At 41.4% G+C, this 21,905-nt stretch overlaps 1 protein-coding gene across 2 annotated transcripts in view; it reads left to right on the top strand.

Annotated features, from left to right (window-relative positions):
• Positions 1-21,492, top strand: part of DNAJB4 (DnaJ heat shock protein family (Hsp40) member B4) — a 36,732-nt gene extending 15,240 nt beyond the window's left edge. For both annotated transcript variants that reach the window (XM_063427959.1, XM_063427960.1), the window contains exons 2-3: positions 10,341-10,912; positions 18,907-21,492. In XM_063427959.1, the coding sequence (XP_063284029.1) occupies positions 10,341-10,912; positions 18,907-19,140 (806 nt within the window). In that variant the 3' untranslated portion in view covers positions 19,141-21,492. The remainder of the gene's footprint in view (positions 1-10,340; positions 10,913-18,906) is intronic.
• The last annotated feature ends 413 nt before the right edge of the window (positions 21,493-21,905 follow it).

The raw sequence follows: 21,905 nt of genomic DNA on the forward strand, positions 1-21,905 counted from the left end.
CAGTTTGTGCAGAAATTCTTTGGTTATGCAAACCAATTGTTGCAGCAGCTGTCTGGGAGGCTGGTCTCAGACGATCTTGGAGGTAAAGATGCTTGATGTGGAGGTCCTGGGCTGGTGTGGTTACACGTGGTCTGCGGTTGTGAGGCCGGTTGGATGTACTGCCAAATTCTCTGAAACATCTTTGGAGACGGCTTATGGTAGAGAAATTAACATTCAATTCAAGGGCAACAGCTCTGGTGGACATTCCTGCAGTCAGCATGCCAATTGCACGCTCCCTCAAAACTTGCGACATCTGTGGCATTGTGCTGGGTGATAAAACTGCACATTTTAGAGTGGCCTTTTATTGTGGCCAGCCTAAGGCACACCTGTGCAATAATCATGCTATCTAATCAGCATCTTGATATGCCCCACCTGTGAGGTGGATGGAGAAGTGCTCACTAACACAGATTTAGACAGATTTGTGAACAATATTTGAGAAAAATAGGCCTTTTGTGTACATAGTAAAAGTCTTAGATCTTTAACCCCTTAAGGACTGAGCCAAATGTACACGTTGTGATCAAAACAAAACGTAAACAAAAACTTGAATTTGCGCTATATGTCTGTTCAGGCGTAATTTGCCTCTTTCATATTATGTGCACCCACACTTATTACACATCATTTTATTCAGGGGACACAGGGCTTTCATTTAACATCAAATATTTAGGTATGAAACATAATTTAATATGAATAAAATATAATAAAAAGGGAAAAAATAAGAATTAATTTTTTTTTAGTTCTACGTGACATTCTAAATGTGAGTGTCATAATACTGTTTACAGCAATAAAATACACATATTTGTATTAAGCGATGTCTCACGTGTAAAACAGTACTCCCTATATACAGGTTTTATGGTGTTTTGGGAAGTTACAGGGTCAAATATAGCATGTTATATTTTTCAGTTTTTTCACATTGAAATTTCGCCAGATTGGTTACGTTGCCTTTGAGACCGTAGGGTAGCCTAGGAATGAGAATTACCCCCATGATGGCATACCATTTGCAAAAGTAGACAACCCAAGGTATTGCAAATGGGGTATGTCCAGTCTTTTTTAGTAGCCACTTGGTCACAAACACTGGCCAAAGTTAGTGTTAATATTTGTTTGTGTGTGAAAAATGCAAAAAACTAATTTGAACGCCAATTGTGGCCAGTGTTTGTGACTAAGTGGCTACTAAAAAAGACTGGACATACCCCATTTGCAATACCTTGGGTTGTCTACTTTGGCAAATGGTATTCCATCATGGGGGTAATTTTCATTCCTGGGCTACCATACGGTCTCAAAGGCAATATAACCAACCTGGCGAATTTCAATGTGAAAAATGTGAAACGCAAGCCTTATATTTGACTGTGTAACTTTTGAAAACACCATAAAACCTGTACATGAGGGGTACTGTTATACTCGGGAGACTTCGCTGAACACTAATATTAGTGTTTCAAAACAGTAAAATGTATCACAACAATTAGATCGTCCGTGTATGTGCCATTTGTGTGTGAAAAATTCAAAAAGTTTCGCTTTTACTGACAATATCTTCGTTGTAATACATTTTACTGTTTGTGTTCAGCGAAGTCTTCCGAGTAAAACAGTACCCCCCCATGTACAGGTTTTATGGTGTCTTGGAAAGTCATAGGGTTAAATATAGTGCTAGCAAATTAAATTCCCTGGACTTTTGGCCTGGGTTGTCAGGCAGAATTATTATATACTTATGTATATAGATATATGTATTATTTTGTTCTACATGTATTTTGATATCAATATATACATATTAATTTTAAAATACAGTTAGAACGAATTTACACATATATATATATATATATATTCTATTTATATTTTATTTTTTTATTTTATTTTTTTACGTATTTACATATTTATTTTTTATATTATAAATATATATAATGAAAATTATATATATATTTAATCAATATCATTGTACGTGTATTTTGATATTAATATATATATATATATATATAATATTAATACAAACTGCAGATGTCCCGCACTCAATGTACCGGTCTTGTACTTGCCTCGGTGCTGCCTCAGCCTTCAATATATTCAAATGGAAAGAGTGCACTCAAAGGTCTTCTTAAGGATATAAACGATTTATTTTGCCAAAATTTCAAAAGACATACAAGTCGACGTTTCAGTCCTCGTGGGACTTTTTTCAAGACAATGAAAGGCAGGAAAACAGTGATTTAAATATGCATTACAGGTGATTTGATTGGAGAGTAGATTATATGAAAGAGAGGCTGTGCAAACGTGAAAAAGATTGTTCAACTTTGAAAGTAGGGATTAACCCCTTGAGTGCCTAAAGTAAAAAAAGGCCTGACTGTGATTGTGGTTACGGCCAAGCATCTAATAATCTGCGCTCGCAGACATATTTTAAAATTCAAGGATAAGAAATAAGAAATAAGAAATGAGAATTAAGAAATACCAAGGCCACCTTAAAATGGCTAAGAGTTTAAAGATCTTTTTGAGTATTTTAACAAATTTGTTAAACTGTGTTAGACAGTATTTTACACTTGCTACATTTTTAACATTTTTAACACTAACATACGGTGGTTACGTATAATTCCCAATATAGAACGAAACATTTTAACAAAACTTCAAAGTATGATTGAATGCCCCGCCAGGTTACTATGTATATACTTAATTATATTACAGATTTACGACCATACAGACTATGGAGTCTAGCTGGAACCACCGTCAGCCAACAAATTCTAGAAAAAATAATAATATGGATACTATAAACGATTTGGTTAGGTTCAAAAGAGAAAAACTCACCAAAGTACAAGCTGATTACTCAGAGCACAGAGTATACAGGTGGTTATCAGGAGACAACACCAGACCTGCATATAGAACCTATAAGCCTAGAATTAGAAAACCAATTGCATCTACTGTCGACTTTACTTCGGGAGAGTCGGCCTCTGACTCTGATTATAAGGATTCGCAAAGAGAGGGGGCTTACTCTAATACCACAGCATCATACAATACGTCTTTTTTAGAACCGGGACTTGGTCTGGTGAGAGAAACCGCAAGTGGGAATCACCAAGGCACAGAGCGCCCTCCAAACATCAAAATTACACCAGGAGGGGACAGAAAGGGAAAAGGCACTGGACACAGGGGACGACCGCCAAGGAGACGCTAGTTAACCCTATTATCAATTTATCCACCAGGAACCTTACCACTACAGAAATTATGCTTCTAAAGAAAGGACTTTCATTTGTTCCGACTGCTAATATTAATAAATTCCAATGGGAAATTGAGCAATTTCAATTTAATAGAAAACTCCGTTTAGCAGATTTCTTCAAAAGTTCTAATCAACAACATCAAAGTGAGGAGAACAGTGAAAAGTTTAAAATGAGAAGCACCTTTGACCCCTCTAATCTAAACCCTACATTAAAAACGTTCTCACAAATGTTAAAATTTGATACTATGAAAGTTACAACTACCCGGAACCAAAGACGTCCGAATTTATCTAAAGACGAAAGAGAAGCCTTAAACAGCCTGGCTAAAGACATGTCCATTACCATACGTCCAGCGGACAAGGGAGGCGCAATAGTCGTCCAACAATATGACGACTATAGGGAAGAAATCCTTAAACAACTAAAAGATACCAAAGTCTATGAATATACGCAAATAGATCCCACCTACGAATTCAGTAAAGTTGTCCAACAGACGCTGCAAAGAGGCTTAGAAGCAGGTTTCCTCACCACCACGGAATATGAATATTTGTTTGAAACCCACCCTCGGTGCCCGATCATATATACAGTGCCTAAGGTTCATAAAAGTCTGGAGTGCCCACCAGGACGTCCGATTGTATCGGCGATCGGGGGACTATTAGAACCCATAGGGAAATGGTTAGACGCAAAATTTAAAAAACCAGTAATGTCATTACCTACCTATGTCAAGGACTCTGCGCAAGTCATAGCAACCTTAAACTCTATAGAACTCCCCCCACAAGGAGTCTACTTAGCAGCCATCGACGTAAGCAGTTTATACACCATTATTCCCCATGAGGAGGGAATCCAGGCGATGCGCCAAGTACTAATACAGTACCAAGAACGTATAGAGCCCCCGATTGAATATATACTTGAATTATTGGAACTATGCCTCACACTTAATTATTTTCGATTCGAAAAAGCATTTTATATACAAATATCCGGAACATCGATGGGTGCCCCTATGGCACCCATGTATGCCAATGCATATATGCATGCATACGAACAGATACATATATTTCAAAAATATGGTCAATACATCTTGAAATACCTAAGATACATCGATGACGTGCTCATCATATGGACAGGTGATGAACAAAGCCTCCATGACATGATAGGGTCATTAAATCAACTGGACTCACCAGTAAGACTTACCCATCAAATTAACAACCAACAAATTGACTTCTTGGATCTTCGAATTTTCATAGAAGATAATAAGCTGGGGTATACTTTATTTGCTAAAGAAACTGACCGCAATACGCTACTACACGCCAGCAGTCACCATCCACCCAACCTTATAAAATCTTTACCGGTGTCTCAGTTTATGAGAATACTGAGGAATAACTCTGATTCTACAAAAGCAGCAAACCAGGTACAAGAAATGTTTGAAAAGTTTGCACAACGTGGATACCCAAGACAACTGCTGGAGGGTGCATATTCAAAAGCACTTAAAAATTACACAGACGGTCCTGAAATCAAAAATAACCAAAATAGAATGATTTTTCCTCAAACGTTCCATTCATTATCGGGAGAAATGTCCCAGAAAATAAGACACAATTGGGAGGTCCTCAAAAAAGATAAAACACTACCGACGATATTTCAAAACACTCCTATGATCAGTTATAGGAGAAATAGGAACCTAAGAGACTATCTGGTTCATACGGATATATCTATGGCACAACAGTCTGTTCAAAACCCAGGCTGCTACCGTTGTCTGAAATGCATGGCTTGCAATAGTATGACCCCGGGCAAAGTGTTTTACCACCCTCGATCAGGTAAAGAATACAAGATAAGGCAAAGGATCACGTGTACCACCACACATGTAATATATCGTATCATCTGCCCATGTGGACTCATGTATATTGGTAAAACGTCTAATGACCTCAGGGAACGCATGAGGGGACACAGATCCACTATCAGGACTGCGTTATCTAGTGGCATAGCAACCACCCCCATAGCCAAACATTTTTTGGAAGCAGGACACACACTGCCCACATTGAAATACATGGGCATTGAACATGTTCCGGCCCCGAACAGGGGGGGTGACAGAGACGTCTTACTTCTTCAAAGAGAAGCCTTTTGGATCTTTACATTAGGAACTTTGTCCCCGGGGGGACTTAATGAAATTAACCCACTCAGTTGCTTCACCCCGAAAAGATAAAGAAGAGCACAGCAATTGATATATTGATATATTTGTACTAAAGGTTAAAGAAAAATCATAGCGGACGATTTATTCATGAGTCTTTTTCAACTATATAGTATCCATATTATTATTTTTTCTAGAATTTGTTGGCTGACGGTGGTTCCAGCTAGACTCCATTGTCTGTATGGTCGTAAATCTGTAATATAATTAAGTATATACATAGTAACCTGGCGGGGCATTCAATCATACTTTGAAGTTTTGTTAAAATGTTTCGTTCTATATTGGGAATTATACGTAACCACCGTATGTTAGTGTTAAAAATGTTAAAAATGTAGCAAGTGTAAAATACTGTCTAACACAGTTTAACAAATTTGTTAAAATACTCAAAAAGATCTTTAAACTCTTAGCCATTTTAAGGTGGCCTTGGTATTTCTTAATTCTCATTTCTTATTTCTTATTTCTTATCCTTGAATTTTAAAATATGTCTGCGAGCGCAGATTATTAGATGCTTGGCCGTAACCACAATCACAGTCAGGCCTTTTTTTACTTTAGGCACTCAAGGGGTTAATCCCTACTTTCAAAGTTGAACAATCTTTTTCACGTTTGCACAGCCTCTCTTTCATATAATCTACTCTCCAATCAAATCACCTGTAATGCATATTTAAATCACTGTTTTCCTGCCTTTCATTGTCTTGAAAAAAGTCCCACGAGGACTGAAACGTCGACTTGTATGTCTTTTGAAATTTTGGCAAAATAAATCGTTTATATCCTTAAGAAGACCTTTGAGTGCACTCTTTCCATTTGAATATATATATAATTATATATATTTTAATATTAAAATACACTTAGACAGTGTATGTGTATGTGTATATGTATATATATATATATACTTAGCTCATATATATGGTAAATATATATATGATCTAAGTATATATAATTGTATATTTTTTTTTTAAACTCTTTATTTTTATTGTGCACAATTTAACAGATTGTCCTGCCTTGTCACAATAACAGAAGCAGGAACTTGCATAATCCACAATAAAACATATTACATGAAAGTTTGAACATTTAAAGCAATCGCCGTGTTTCATTTCGCTGAGTCAGCACATTTTTATACTAAGATTAATATACATTTGCGGCAGCCACACACATTATGACTAAAGTAGCTTGGGCTCAGGTTAATCATGCATATCTCATATGTTTAATTACACTGGTAAGTGGTTGATATGTGTGGTTATATGTGAGCTTAGATATAATGCATGTCTATGTGTCTTGAGTATACAACAGGTGAAATAAGCATACATAGTGCCAGGCAGGCGGGCTTGTCCTTTTTAAATTAGCAGGTGACAGGCAATCTAAGAGCTTAACTGATCCGTTTGTTAAGGCCTTGTACCGTTATTATAAGGTTATCATAAGAGTACTAAACAGAACCCCAGTATAGAGCATGGATAAAGAACATAAACAAAGAAAAACGGTAAAGCAGTGAATTTTACGTTGGAGTGCTATGTTATTAGCAAGTCCCGGTTTAGGAGGCTACAGTATGGTCATAGATAGCGTCCATTGTATCAGAGGCTCCAGGCCTGGACCTCTGTGTTTCTCAGCACATGGGTTCCCTTTCATCCAATACCCAGCGTAGGAAAGGGTGTCAGGGGTGTGTTAAGGTCCTGCTGAGGCATAGCAAGATGCTGCTTAGCTGGTCCCAGTGGCTGTCTCTTCCGCCAGTTACTGTGGGGGCCTGCGATGAAGTTGCAGGTAGATGGTGGCCCTGATTGTGACTTTGGGGCTCTCCATGTCATTGTCTGGGCTTGGTGCTGTGAGGGGAGCTTGCCTGCTTTTGGTTGCGTTGCGGTTCTCTGTGTCATGCAGGGTCTGGGGGGAGCCTGTAGGTCTCCTTGGTCAGGTATCGCTGTGCGGCGCAGTCTTGCATGTTTATGCGCACGCGGGACAGGTCTCTGCCGTCGGCGCCATCTTTTAGCCCCTGTCGGGCGGGAGTCATCGCGGCTGTAGCAGGCACGTGTGGGCTTTTTGCTGGGTGAGTGTACCTGTGCTTTGGGCTGCCGTTCTCTGCTGGCCAATTTCGCCCAGAAGGCATTGAATATGGCATCCAGTTTCGTCAGAGTCTGGTAGCTGTGGCCGTGCGTGTCGTCCGCCATTGTGTAGGCCTGTGTTGCAAGGGGTTGCCTGTGATGCTCTGCTGCCAGTGCTTGTCGTGGCCCTGTTGCCTTAATAAGTTGGACTGGGATCACCCCCGCCGGTCCTGAGGGGGGGGGGAGCGGGTAAGCAGTGGCCCAGTACCTTCAGCGTAGGGGCGAGGAGAGCGGCCGTCTCCCCCCAGCTCCATCCACCACAGGCCTCGGCCTGCTGCCTTGGGGTCACGAGTGCGGGATACTCTCGGGTCTGGTATCTGGCGATTCACCAGGGTAACCCCATCATGGGAAGCATACCCCGGTACCGTTTGAGGCATTAGATCTGCGAGTGTCTCCCTATAAACAGCCTTCATGGCGGGAGCTCCTCCACCATGCGGCCGTTCCGTTTGCAGGTCAGGCCCCGCCCCCCTATATAATTGTATTTTACACTGTTTTAACATTTTTTTTTACTTTTTACAGACAGCAGGGGGAGTACCTGTCATTACAGGCACTCCCCCTGCTGGCTATGCCGTCCATGTGATCACATGGCCCAGGGGGGCCAAAGAGGACGGAGGGGGATCAATCCACCCACTTGGGAAATTCTTCCTCTCCCCTGCTAGAGTAGGACCTGTCAAGAATAGTGCTGTATTTGCCATGAGGCAAACAAGGCATTTGCCTTGTTTTGGGCAGCACTTTCCAGGGGGCGGCAAAAAACTCTGCCTGCAAGTGCCTTGTTGGCCTCAGGGCAGGCGACTAGCTAAGGTACAGGTGGGAGGCAAGGGAGCGCTGATTTCTCCCAAAGGTAGAGAAGCTGGGTGGATTTAAATTAAAATAAAATAAATATCTGAGAGTGATGGTGGGGCGGGTGGGAGGGGGAAGGATGTATGTGTGTGTGTGTGGGTGTGTGTGTGTATGTTTGTCAGTGAGTCTGTGTGTATATCTGTCAGTGTGTGTCTGTGAGTGTGTGTGTGTGAGTGAGTGTATGTCTGTCAGTGTGTGTCTGTCAGTGTGTGTGTCTATGACGGAGCCTGTGTGTCTGAGTGATTGTGTGTGTGTGTCTGTGAGTGAGTCACTGTGTGTGTCTGTCAGATTGTGTCAAATCAGTGAGTGTGTGTGTATGTCAGTGTATCTGAGAGCGTATTTCTGTCAGTCAAAGTGTGTGTTAGTTTTTAACAGGAAGATGTGTGGCCTTGACAGGAAGGGGTAGGGCAAATGTAAATTAGGGTGTGCCCAAGTTCCGTCATGCAATGTATGATCATATACTGGAACTTAACCCCCATTATTTTTTGCCTAGGTGAGGTGTTTTTAAATAAAACAAACTACTACAATCTGTGAGACTTGAAATAGCTGTTTAGTGAATGAGCGAGTGCACTGGACTGTGTATTTTGTATGTTGTATAAATTGGCCCCAGCAGCACCCTATAATATATGCATGTTCAGGTGAGTGCAGCCCTAGGCATCCTTGGTTTCATTAAAAATAAATAAATAAATAATATATATATATATATATATTTTTTTTAAATAATGTTAGATACCATAGGTGTGAAGCATTTGTTTCTCCCCTATAATCCCTGAGACTTTTTCCAGCAGTGTTCAGCAGTTCTGGAGCATTTTTGGAGGTAACGGGTCAGCTTAGTGTGCCAAGGTTGGAACCGGGGTCGCTTGCAATGTTTAAATATAGAAGGTGTTATGATATTTAGCTCAAAGGAGAGGGTGGAGTTGTAGAGGGAGTTGCAGAGCTAGGGCAGGTGAGGTATGATATGGGGAAAAGGAGAGTTTGGAAGTTGTTGGAGAATTGCTGTAGGTCAAGACAGTGGAGGTATTCTACGAGATTGATGTACTGAGGGTGGGATGATTTGGATACAGTGTATGCCGATGTCAATGGTCAGGAGATGGTGGTCAGATAGAGGAAACAAAACACTGAGGAGATTAGAGGCATTATAGAAGAACGGTAAACAAAGTGATCCAATGCTGGAGCACAGACTTTGTGGTTAATAGTTTAACTCCTAAAAGTGAGCCAGCACCATGGACCTCCTGGCAACATACCAACTTAATTTCCTTGAAGTTGTTATGGTGCCTAAATTGGTCCTTTAATTAAAATTCAGCTGGTAGTAAAGCAAAACAAGTAATGGTAATTATGTTATGGTAAAACTAGCCAGGACCCCTGGCATTACAGCTCATGGAAAGTATGGTTGCAGGTTTTTCATACACCCCCAAGTGGACTGATCTATGGGCAGCACAGTTTGCAAAAGGTCCTAATATAATAGCAGAGAAGTAAAGAGGTGACACAATGGAAAAAAATCTCAAAGAATATAACAAAGTTCATGAGGATGACAATTCTGTAGAAGTATGATAGGTAGCATTAGAGGTCATTGGAGAAATGGAGCACTATGGGTAAATGTAACAAACTCTTTGTCTTAGAAAGATTTGTAGATATATTTCATATCTTTCCAGTATAAATGGTAGGGATTGCTAAAATGTTAAGTGTTAAAAAGACCAGGATGCATACTTCAGACAAGCAAAGAAAGTAAATAATTAAATATATTGGCAGACTTGGTGCTGATTCTGACTTGTTTGTTGTCACAATCAGTGTTTCTAGGCTTTTATATTAGGGCAGATATGAGAAGAGGGGTCCAACATAAGTCTTTGAGAAACTGTACATAGAAATGTTATGAAGTGAATCTATTGTGATTGTGTGGTGGGTTCATTTGGAGGTGGATTTAAATTTATTTTCTTCCAGAACACCATTTGTTTTACTTGTTTGAGCTCTTAGATTATAACCATTCTAAAACATGCATTTTGTTATCTTGATTCTATGCAGGGCTTAAAGGAGGATGTGGCACACAGGATGGTCCTACTGGTAACTTCCACTACACTTTCCATGGTGACCCTCATGCCACATTTGCTGCTTTTTTTGGTGGAGCTAACCCGTTTGAAATCTTCTTTGGTAGACGAATGCCGGGATGTCGAGATGATGAAGACATGGAACTAGATGGGGATCCATTTTGCTCATTTTCAAACTTTGGGATGAATGGGTTCTCCAGAGAGAAGAATCTGGTTGGCCACCACCATCGTAAACAGGACCCCCCTGTAATCCATGAACTTAGGGTGTCACTGGAAGAGATTTATCATGGCTGCACAAAAAGGATGAGAATTTCACGAAAAAGGGTGAACCCTGATGGGAGAAGTGTTAGAATGGAAGATAAGATCTTGACCATCGAGATAAAAAAAGGATGGAAAGAGGGAACCAAGATCACATTCCCCAAGGAGGGAGACGAAACACCTATGACTATTCCAGCTGATGTAGTTTTTGTGATTAAAGACAAACCTCATTCAAACTTTAAGAGGGATGGCTCAAACATTGTGTGTCCTGTGGAGATCAGCTTGCGTGAGGTATGAAATTACCCAAATATGATTCGTTTAAATTTAAAAAGTGCTTGGCGTTTACCCTGAAGTAGCTTGTTACCAGAAATGTTCTTAGAGAAAACATGCCAAACTGCCTTATAGAAAACATGCGTAAGGTATCTGCAAATCATGTAGAATAGCAGGCTCATTATTGGATCTGTTATTTGATCTGTACATTGGGCCACTGAAGTCATCGGGATGTAGCAATTAAAATAAATACTTGCCTTATGATGACTTTCTTATTCCACAAGATAGTATAAGCAAATTGACAGGAACACACATGTAATTAAAAATGATCTGTTGGCACTGTATAAATGCCATCTACATAGAGGTTAAGACTCAAAATATGGATTATATGTGCTGCTGAACATGCAGCTGCCTAACCATCAAATCATACAAGTGCCAATCCACAATTCCTAGCAATTGGCTGCACTCCTGGGACTGATGGATACATCCATGTCATTGAGAAGTGGGGCAGCTGCATATACAGTCCCCCAATAGTGCAAATTTAATCTTTCTAATCTTTACCTGTATGTAGACTGCATTTTCCTTACAGGTAATTTTTTTCCATGATGTGTACTTATTGTAACTATCTGTACTTCTTGTTGATACTTTTTAAATCAGTCTTGTATTACTGTTTAACATTATAGTTGTATCCAACTGAACTTTCTGTAGTCACACTGAAATTTCCCATAATCATTCATTTCCTTTTCCCGGCATAGTAGAATGTTGATCAGCTGTGGAAATATCGGCTTTTAAATGGCTGCTGGCATCCCATAAATCCAGAGAGTTTTACAAAAAGTAATGTTGTATCAAGATGGCCAGCTATTATGGTGTAATTTTATGGTGATATCTGACCATAGTATGGTTTATTTTTTTATTTTTTTTTCTCATTTTAAATTCTTTATTTTGTGCAGTTGGTTACAGGGTGTCAACAGACGCCACAACAGCGTATTGCAGGATTTACAAGAGTTAGGTAGTGGCATTATAGTTTGCACATTTTTATATTTTATATCAAGCTTGGCTATATGGTTATAACTTCCAAGTAAACTTAAAAGTAACTAAAACAATGAATGCTGAACAATGCTATATTAGCTATGCCCAAATAGTCATGAGGTCTCAGGCTAAACATGCAGCTTAAAACTAAGTATTGCAGGATGAGTTAGTGTGCAAGGTTGATTGAGAAGCTGATTTGCTAGGCACGTGCATGAGCTACCCACCTTGCAAGGTATTCCATCCTCCTTTCTAAAGACACACCGTAATATACATCCCCAGGTCAGTACTAGCACTGCCTGACTAACAGTTAAATCCTGTGGCTAGCATTCCGGCTATCTTGAATAAAGTAAAGCAAAGATCGCTGGGTTAACAAGGTTGCTTAACAGAGACAGTAAACGCATAACCCTAGCCATATCCCAGCGCTGACCTTCCTTGCTAAATTGAGTAAGCAATATTTGAGCTATGCTGTCTAGTCTAGTATCAATTGATTGAAACATAAGTTGTACGCTTGTGATGTTGTAACTTGCAACTAGTTAAACATGGAGAAGGTTGCGCTATCACGTTTATGCTGTACATATTAATGGCAGTATGAGTCTATCTTGTGGTATCGTACTGATATGGGACAGAGTCTGTTCCAGCTGCAGGGACGTGGTGGCGTGGTACTAGGCCATCCAGCAATGAGGCTTTGAGAGTCATCCGATTCCTCTAGTTGGCAGGGGTAAGGCTCCAGCCGGTGGGTTCCAAGGGGCCTCGGTGCCGCGGACCAACAGAACTGGTGGAGCTCCGCCTCCCGGTCTCCCGTAATTACCTCGGGTGGCATGGACATGTCCTTGGTGGCTTGCCGGCCTCTCTGTTCCCCATTTTGATCTGTTGATTGGTGTAACGGAGCTCCGTGTACTCCGACGAGTACCCTCCGTTGATGGATGCTTCCTAGCTTGCGCCGAGGACCACAAGCACCGCACTGGACACCACAGCCACCGCAGACTCCACAACCGCCGTATCTTAACTGGAGCCTCGCCGTCTTCTGTCCACCCTGGATTGGCTTCTGTCCTCCAGGACCGTGTGGGGAAGACCTCTCCTCCAGGAGAGCGTATCCGGAACAAGCTCTTAAAAGAGCTAAGTGATTAAAGTTCAGGGGAATATGCAGAGCATAGCAATCCCCAGTGTGATATAGCAGTTCCCTCCAATAACGAGACAAGGCTACGTATTGAGGGTCAGAAGAGGTCAAGAAGAACTGAGGTGCTGGCACACCCAGCCTGGCTTTTATTACAAAAAGGCACAAACAGAACACACCCAGGGGGAGGTTGAAAATAACCAATTACATACATGGTACAACCCCCACGTCTCCTCCCCTCAGATAAACATATAACATAATTAGAGCATACACACTTTTACCCAAGTTCTGGATGTACCCCAAAAACAGGGGGTACCCCTTTAAACACCGTTTGATAGCTCTTATTCAGGGGGACAACATATCCAAAAATCAGTTAATTCGGATAAACGGTTCGGGAGTTATAGGGTTCCAAAGATTTGAACCAACTAGCCGAAAACAGTTCCATAAGTTTTGGCCTTGCGGTCGGTCCTCGTTCGTATGATGAAAAGGGATGAAATTCGTGCCATCCAGTCGAATCTCGGTGGTCCTAGAATCCTCATAGCAAATTAAGTATAACTACTGAACGGCCGGTTGTTCGGTAGTTCCAGCACGAAGTTATGGGTGTATGGAGGTCTCAGCGGTGTTCGCCTATTTGCGTATCCTTTTTTAGTTCCATGCGTTCACAGGCAAACACCGCTGTTCGTGCGCAAGATGGCCGCGAACACGTGTAAGTCCCGAAATGGCGGCCACCCAGACACTGAAACAAAGGGAATGATTGAAAAGACACGAACGGTTTTAATACCGAATCCCAGCAAAGTATTTAAACATATTCCAGGTGTCCATAGTCTCTGTACAGCCCATTTAAAGGGCCAGAGACAGCAATATAAAAATCTATTATGCTCAAATGCAGTTCTTAAAGGGTAATATGTCCCGGGCCATAGTCGTAGGGCAGGAGGCTAGCCATAAGTTTTCTACAATGCCCAGTGGCAAATGGCAGTTTGTCACAATTGGTGGCTCTGCTTTTTTTCTTGATGTGGGAGTAAAGCCCTTCTGGACCCTGGTTGCGGCTGTGAAGCACTGTCGGCGGCTCTTGACACTGCAGGCCGCGAGCTGAGCTTGGGCCCTCCGAGTGCATCTCACCATCTTGTGTGGCGGTGGGTCGTGTGTGGGGGTTCCCTCGGTTTGTCGGGACCCTGGCAGGCATTGACGGGTGCGCGGTCCGTGGCCCTGAAGTCCAGGCGTGGTCACCGCACTCCTCCGCTGCTGCTCACTGGAAGGCGGCCTGGTGGTGCCCGTCAGGGTCGGTGTAGGTGTAAGTAAGGTGGAGGGCAGGCGAGGGTCCTTTGTGGCTGTTCGGGCCCATGTCATTGTGGCCCACAACCGTGCCCAAAAGTGGTTGAAGGCTGCTGTTATGCGGTCTTCTTGGCAGGTTCCGTTTGCCTGTCGCTCTGGTCGAGGTTTGGTGAGTGTAGGCCCAGAAGCTTTGTCGGCAGCCTCCATCTTGAGTGCTGGGTTCGGGTTGCGTATAGTCTCAGAGGCTTGTGGGGTCCTGTGGCCCCATGGAGTGCGGACCGGGATGACCCCCGACGGTCCATGGGGGGGGGGGGGAACGTGGGCCCGGTAGCGAGTCTCCATAGTATGGTTTGATGATAATATATATAATGATATGATTCGACATGAATAACGTACTAATAATTGGTTGAGTTCTGTACATATACCTCTCCTGTTTACCTTTGTCTCCACCTGCTCTGCCACACAAGCACCATGTTGTCAGCTAGTTAACCCTAAAAAGTAGTAAAAAATGGTAAAGGCAAATAATGAACAGCCGTTTAATTCATTAACCTATTCACTAACAATAATTTTTTGTCTGAAATACATATAGACATTTTTATTTAAAACAATGGACGCAGAGCTAGCAAATACATATTTAATAAAACAGAAATTTTGTGTACATATTGTTTTTCAGACAAACTTAAAACTTTAATATAGAAAAAAAAAAATAGCCCCCAAAAACAAAACAATAAGAAAAAAGGATGCTTCAGATGAGATCTCTCAAACTCCACCCCTCATGAAAAGCCATCCCTACATAATCCAGGATCACACCCCCAACTTCCTCTTTCTTTGTGGCTCCCTTCAATGCAAGTTGAGTACTGATTACCTCTCTTTTATCTTTGTATATTGTTTATATGCATTGTTTCTCTCATCCATCATGTCTTGTGCCCTTCTGGGCCTTTAATTCTCTCCCTGTACCTTTTACTACTTCATTTTTCATCTTTTAGGCTTTATTTAGCCTTTTTGTCATAAGGCCACAACCCTTTCTGGTTGTGTGGTTTCTGGCCTGTTTGTCCCTGCTCTGTGCTCTAATGAGCTATACTAGATCCAGGTCTGTGTTGGCCCTCTATACCCCTGCCCTGGTGTGTTTTTTCCATCTGCCTAATGTGCTTAATCTGCTGCAGCCTTTTTTCTGGCTCCAGCATGTTCCATTCTGGCAGTCTGTCACCCTTTTTTAGCAGGGACGATGGAGCATGTCACAGCCCTGAACTGGAGGCCTCTAAGTCTCCCTCCTTCCCCGAGCCCAGGGATCATGTCCCCCTTGCCCCTGGGGACGTTGCTGCTGATTTTCAGCTCCCTCAATTATGTCTGCCATGGTAGAATGGTCTTTAACCATTTCCCAATCAATTGCCACGGCATTGCTTCAGGTACACTCTGCCCTGTCCAGGGACCAACCCTGTCTGCCCAGGCTGACACTTCTGGCCCCCAGCCGATGTCCCCTAAGGCTACAGACAAGAAGGCGATTGCTTTGACATGCCACTTCCCGGGCCTGCCTTCAGAACCTTGTTGACTGATGGTTATAAAGCCATCCATGATAATGTTAATACAAATGCAAACAAGCCTTACTGTGTCAGGCAGAGTAAATGGAAAAGTACCAGAGCACTACCTGATAGCAACTCCGAATCTGATTTAGGGTCTCAAGAGGAGGCATTGATGGAATCTGCCTCAGAGTATGACGACAGCTCTCCTGCTGTCGAGTATGTAGTGAAATCCTCTAATCCTAGCCCTGCCTCTTTACAGGCTCTTAAAAGTGATTCTAAATCCAGATCCCATACGGAAACATTTCTGGATCCCTTGGGAGATCTGCTCTTGAACCCGGAAGAACTGGATCATCCCCAGTAGGCAGAATGGGTTCCTGTCGACCAGCTCATCCATCGGAAGCTTGGGTTCTCCAGGCGGTCCAAAAGTACCATATAGAGTTTGTAAGGACCCCTGTACAGTTGTGTCCTCCCCATCCTGAAGTTTACTCCAGGTCCGACAAATGCCTGGTCACCGCAGGACTGGAGACTCTACGCCTCAAAGTGGCAGTAGAGTCCGATCCCTTAGGCATACATGAACAACATTCTCATGGTCCGAAAAACAGGATGGCCAGCTGCAGCCAGTGATCAACCTCTGTGATTTTTTTCTTATTGTTTTTTCTTTGCTGCTGTGTTAAGTAATGCACAATACTCGCCTATGTGTTTTTCATAAAATTATGCCTTTTCATCATAAAATAGCAAAATCAGGGGGCGTGTCTTGGCCACCATCTTAGATGGCCACGTTTTAGAGAGGCTCCTGGACAAGGGGGGCAATTTCATTCAAAAAGTGCCAATTTAACTGTAATGGAGAAATTCTACATATAACTACTAATAGCTAATGAAAATCTTAACATGGAGAAACAAAAGAAAACTGAAAAATCCGTACCTGCAATGAAGAAAACGGGAGCAGGAGCTGCTGGGGTGAGTAAAGGTTCCCAGGCTCACTCCCCTGCTTCCAAACCCGGCTCGCGGCTGGTTTCGCCGCTTAAAATCTCGTTGGTGGCGCCGGGGAAATCCCTGCCCACCTCCCTCCCGGTCTCCCATGCCAAAACGTATGCCTGTGCGGCCGCGACCCACTCGCAGCATCCAGAGAGCGGCGGGACCGCGGCCGCACTAGCCGACACCTCTGTGTGCGGCTCAGAGTGCTCCGAGCACTCAGCATGCTCGGAGCACAGAGCTGTGTCTCCCGCGAGCGGCAAGGACCACCCAGCAAGCCGCTCGCGGTCTCAGAATAGAGCAGCCCGGTCGCTCACTTACAAAAGCGACCGGGCTGCAAGTAAAGGGGAGGGTAGTGCGAGGTCACGCTCCCCGTCGGGATCCTCGGCCTCCAGGTTGTCGGTCCCGGCGGGGGGGGCTCTGCTATCCGACCCAAAACTTTTAAAGGCACAGTAAGGGCTATGGAAAGCCCAGAGGTCCAAAATATGGAATTAGGAGCTGAAATGCTCCAAACAAGTACTTTCTCTGCACTACCACAGAGAATAGGTCATGATGCCACAGCAAAGATGGCTGCCAGACCTGGCTCACTTCCCTGCAGCACCACAAATCGAATGGCGGTATCGGTGTTCCCGATATCCGCAAATATTATTTCGCCACTAACGCTGCAGTGGCTGTGAGCTTTAATAATCAGGTTGATAAACCCAGATGGATGGAAATAGAAGAATCACAAATTTTACCGGTTAGATTGTCAGAATTACCTTGGTTAAATCCTAAAATAAGACCTGGAATTACAAAGTTATTTTTATCTACCAAGACTACGCTTAAGGCCTGGGATATTGTTTTTAAAAATTATCATTCTCCCAGCCTATATAGAGCAATGCCTATTGAGTTATTGAAAGATTATATTCCATCCTTAAAAATAGAACTGTTGAAGGAATGCTCTATAACTAATCTTGACAATTTTTTTACGGCAATGCTATTCTTTCTTTGGAAAAATTGAAACTTAAGTATGGATTAACAAATGTATGTGAATTGGATTGTATGTTAATCATTGACAAATTGAAAGAACTATATAAGGTACCTGAAACAGATAAAAATTATAAAAAGCTTGAGATGTCTCCATTAGAGAAAGTTTTTTTTATGCAGCCCCACTAGTAAAGGCATGATATCCTTATGCTATTCGTTTTATAATGCCAAGCCCCTAGTTAAATTAAAACATATGTTGTCATGGGAGACGGAGTTGGGTGCCCAGTACGATCTAGAAGAATGGTTCGGTTTTTTTAAAGCTTTAAAAGGTATTTCGTATTGCACCGACCACTTTGAAAATCATTATAAAATTTTATATCGCTGGTACCTGGCCCCGTCTAGATTGCACAACATGAACAATATGTATTCTGACCGGTGTTGGAGAGATTGTGGGGGTGTGGGCAATATGGCCCATATTTGGTGGTTCTGTCCAAAATTAACTAAATATTGGAAAATGATTCACGACCTAATAATTAAAGTGGACAGAACCATTAGCATTTTAACCTCGGAACTAGCCTTATTTAAAAAACTCCCGGAGTCCATTAATAGATCAGACAAAATAATCATAGGCCACATTTTGATCGCTGCTACATCCTGTTTACCTAGACATTGGAAGTCCCAAAATGTGCCATCTCTCAGGGAAGTTTTTAATTTGATTCTAGAAAACAAGGCACACGAATTATCGCATAGAGCTAATATGCGTGGTTTCCCAATATTAAAATACAATTGGGATAAGTGGGAAGAAAAAATCAAAACAGCATATGGTCTTTGACATATTTATTATTAAAGTGCATTGATGTAAAAACATATTATTATTTTTTATTTATTTTTTGCCATATACACTGTTATGCCTATTTTAATGCTGGATGGTTATTCTTTTCCATTTCCAAGTTTCCCTTCCCTTCCTACCCCCAATACAATGTTTATATTCTTGTTGTTATACAAATATGTAAAACTTTAATAAAAATTATTTGAAAAAGAAAATAGCAAAATCATGTAATTATTTTGCAAAATAAATGTATTTTGTATATAATTATGTCATGCAAGATGCATAACATATCTAATTATTTGCTTTCTTGCAGGCTCTATGTGGATGCTCAATCAATATACCCACCATTGAGGGAAGGAACATACCGATGACCATAAATGAGGTGATAAAACCTGGAATGAGAAGAAGGATAATAGGGTATGGACTCCCTTTTCCAAAAAACCCAGAGCAGCATGGGGATCTGCTTGTAGAGTTTCAAGTGATATTTCCAGAAAGCATTCCTCAATCAACCAAGGAAATACTGAGAAAACATCTCCCAGTTTCCTAGATACCAGTCAGTAATAAACTAGCAGTCTATACTCTGTACTACTACAAGATGGTGTGTGCCCAATATCACTGTTTTAGGGTGTTTTGTGCACGTGGAAATCTTGTGCTGCACAACCAGAAATGAAGGCCATTTAATATGCAGTTAGCAATATCCTGCTGAACATTGCAATTTACTCTGTGTCCACTGGAAGGCTTCTGTCAGTGAACTTTGTGTTGATAACACAAATACCACGGCAATAATCATTTTATTATATAGCTCTGATGGTGAATGCTGTGCTGTACTTGTCATATCGCAGCCTTCATCCTAGACAATGTGCTATTCATAAAAAGCAAACAGGATACCTTGAGTATATGGCACCCTCCATGGGGTATAAAACTAGGGTCACAGTTCATATAAAAAAATGGTGTGTGGTCTGTACTGTTGCTATATCTAACATACCTTTAGAGCAATATCGAGCTGTGTGTGTAGAGTTGTATTTTTTTTTTTTTTTTTTTAGCATTTGCAATGATTTGTAGACAACAGAATTATTAAACAAACAAGCAAACAATAGCTTAACCTCTGGAGTCCAAGAGGGCTGAGACTTGCTCCAATGCTGGTACTTGATGGTTAATGACCCAAATCCTCTTATTTACATCATAAATAAATAATCCCCCACAGGGGCTATTTATAGGTCGGTGTCACCTTACGGCAGATAGCAGCTGTGCGCTGTAACTTGCAAATAAGATCCCCCATAACACTTTGCCAATTGATAACGTATATGTTTTATTTTTTTGCCTCTTCGTATGCATCTTAAACTCTGAGGTATAAATTCCCTGAACCAGAAATTGTGGGGAAATTCAAAGTGAATTCTAAATTCTATTCTTAAGTAGGCAAACTAGAAACTTTCTTCATCTGTTTCCAACTCTACTATTTTTGCCCAAGGCATGCAAGTTGTCAACTATCAAGAATTGCAGGTTTAGTGCATAAACCCTCATGTGATAAACAATACTGAGTCATTTTGAGAATGTCCAGTTCTTCTGGTGCTTAGATTAAGGAATATAAGGTATGTCTAAAGGCACCAAAATATTCTGCAGGGCTGGTTTCATTTCTAAATGGCCCCAAAAAATGAATTACATATGTTCTCTCTTGTCCTGTGTTTAATTCAGTCACGATTAATTTCCACTGCTCCAAACACTTCACTGTGTAAATCAACACTGTGCATTTAAACGAACACTCCACTGCCCAAATGGGCAAAAAAATGAATAAAATCACTGTTTAGTAGTCTCTTCACGGGGAAATAACCAATTCTGAATTGGTGCCCATGCGCACACCTAGTCTGAGGTCTGGAGGAGCTGGTCTGAGTTTTGTTTTCGAGGAGGCAGGCACGCTTATGGAAGCTAATGGAAGAAGGCTGCAAACCTCCTTGGCTGTTTGATTGACAGCCAGAGAGGGGTGTTTCCTAGTTAATTCATAAAAGTGTCAATTTCTCATAGAAATCAGCACTCTTATTATAAAATTGGGTTAAACTAGGATACTCCTAACCCATAAAGCACGCTGAAGTGCTTTTGTGGTGTAGAGTGGTCCTTTTAATTTTGTGAGATGGGAATAATTGCTGTGTACTTGATTCCCCATTGTTTTATGCAAACACACCATGCTTGCTAATCTAAATAGAAATACATTTTACTCCAGATTCAAGATTAACAGCTGCATTTACCTGTAAACTTGGGCTTTCCTCTTCTATGTGGATTTCCCAATAAATCACTCTCATAATATATCCTAAAATAAACTGTAAAATACACTCACTCAAGAGCTGCCCTATTAGGTAGTTGAAACTCTGGCGCTTTTCAGATCAGTTTTAGCGCACATGTGCAATTGGAGAGGAAAACTTTTCATTAGTATATCAGACTGGACCCAATCATGTGGGCAGTATATGGCAGTATACCATGTATTTCTCTAGGTGGAGCTCTCCTACATCTGAAATCATTCCTAGAGGTCATATCTGAAATTCCTTATTGTTGTAGACAGGTTACTCGCAAGTTTAAATATCTTTCACCCTATTGTTAAACTACCCCAAGCATTAGAATTGTGACTTGTATAGTGCAATAACAGCTGAATAGCTTCATGTTAAACACCAAATACTGCTATATCAGGATATTAGTCAGGGACATATTATAATTCTTTAATTCACAGCCCATTTTGTACTTGTTTACTATGCACTGTTCACTATACTTTGTAGCTTTCACTTTATCTTTTGTACTGTATACTATATTGTATATGCTGTAGCTTCCAGTATATCTCTTGTACTTTATACTGCATTGTACAAGTTTAGTATTTAGGACCGGTAAATGATTATGTTTATTCTGTAGCTTTATAACTCTTCACTGCGCCGTATCCTGTACTGTGTACTCCCTAATTCACAATTATCTGTACTGCATATTGCAATTTATCTTTTGTAGCTCCTAGTATCACTCCTGCTCTGTATAGTGTTCAGTTTTTTTGGCATTTTGGAAACATAGCTGAGAGCTTGCCTCCACTTCATACGATGATACATCAGGCCTACAAGATTCTCTACAACAACACAGCTGACTGAAACTACCTTAAATAATTCCACTATTCACAAATTTACATCTTTCAAACACATAACAATCCTTGAGGAAAAGACAATTACCATCCCCAGTGGTGTATTTAGGATTTGGGCTGCCCTAGACAGGACGGTGCTCGGGCACCCCATCCTCCCCAAATTAAATTTTCCCCACCCCTTCCTGTCAAGGCGGCACTTTGACAGA

This window comes from Pelobates fuscus, chromosome 7 (genome assembly GCF_036172605.1).
Source record: "Pelobates fuscus isolate aPelFus1 chromosome 7, aPelFus1.pri, whole genome shotgun sequence".
In the NCBI taxonomy this organism is placed as follows: domain Eukaryota; kingdom Metazoa; phylum Chordata; class Amphibia; order Anura; family Pelobatidae; genus Pelobates; species Pelobates fuscus.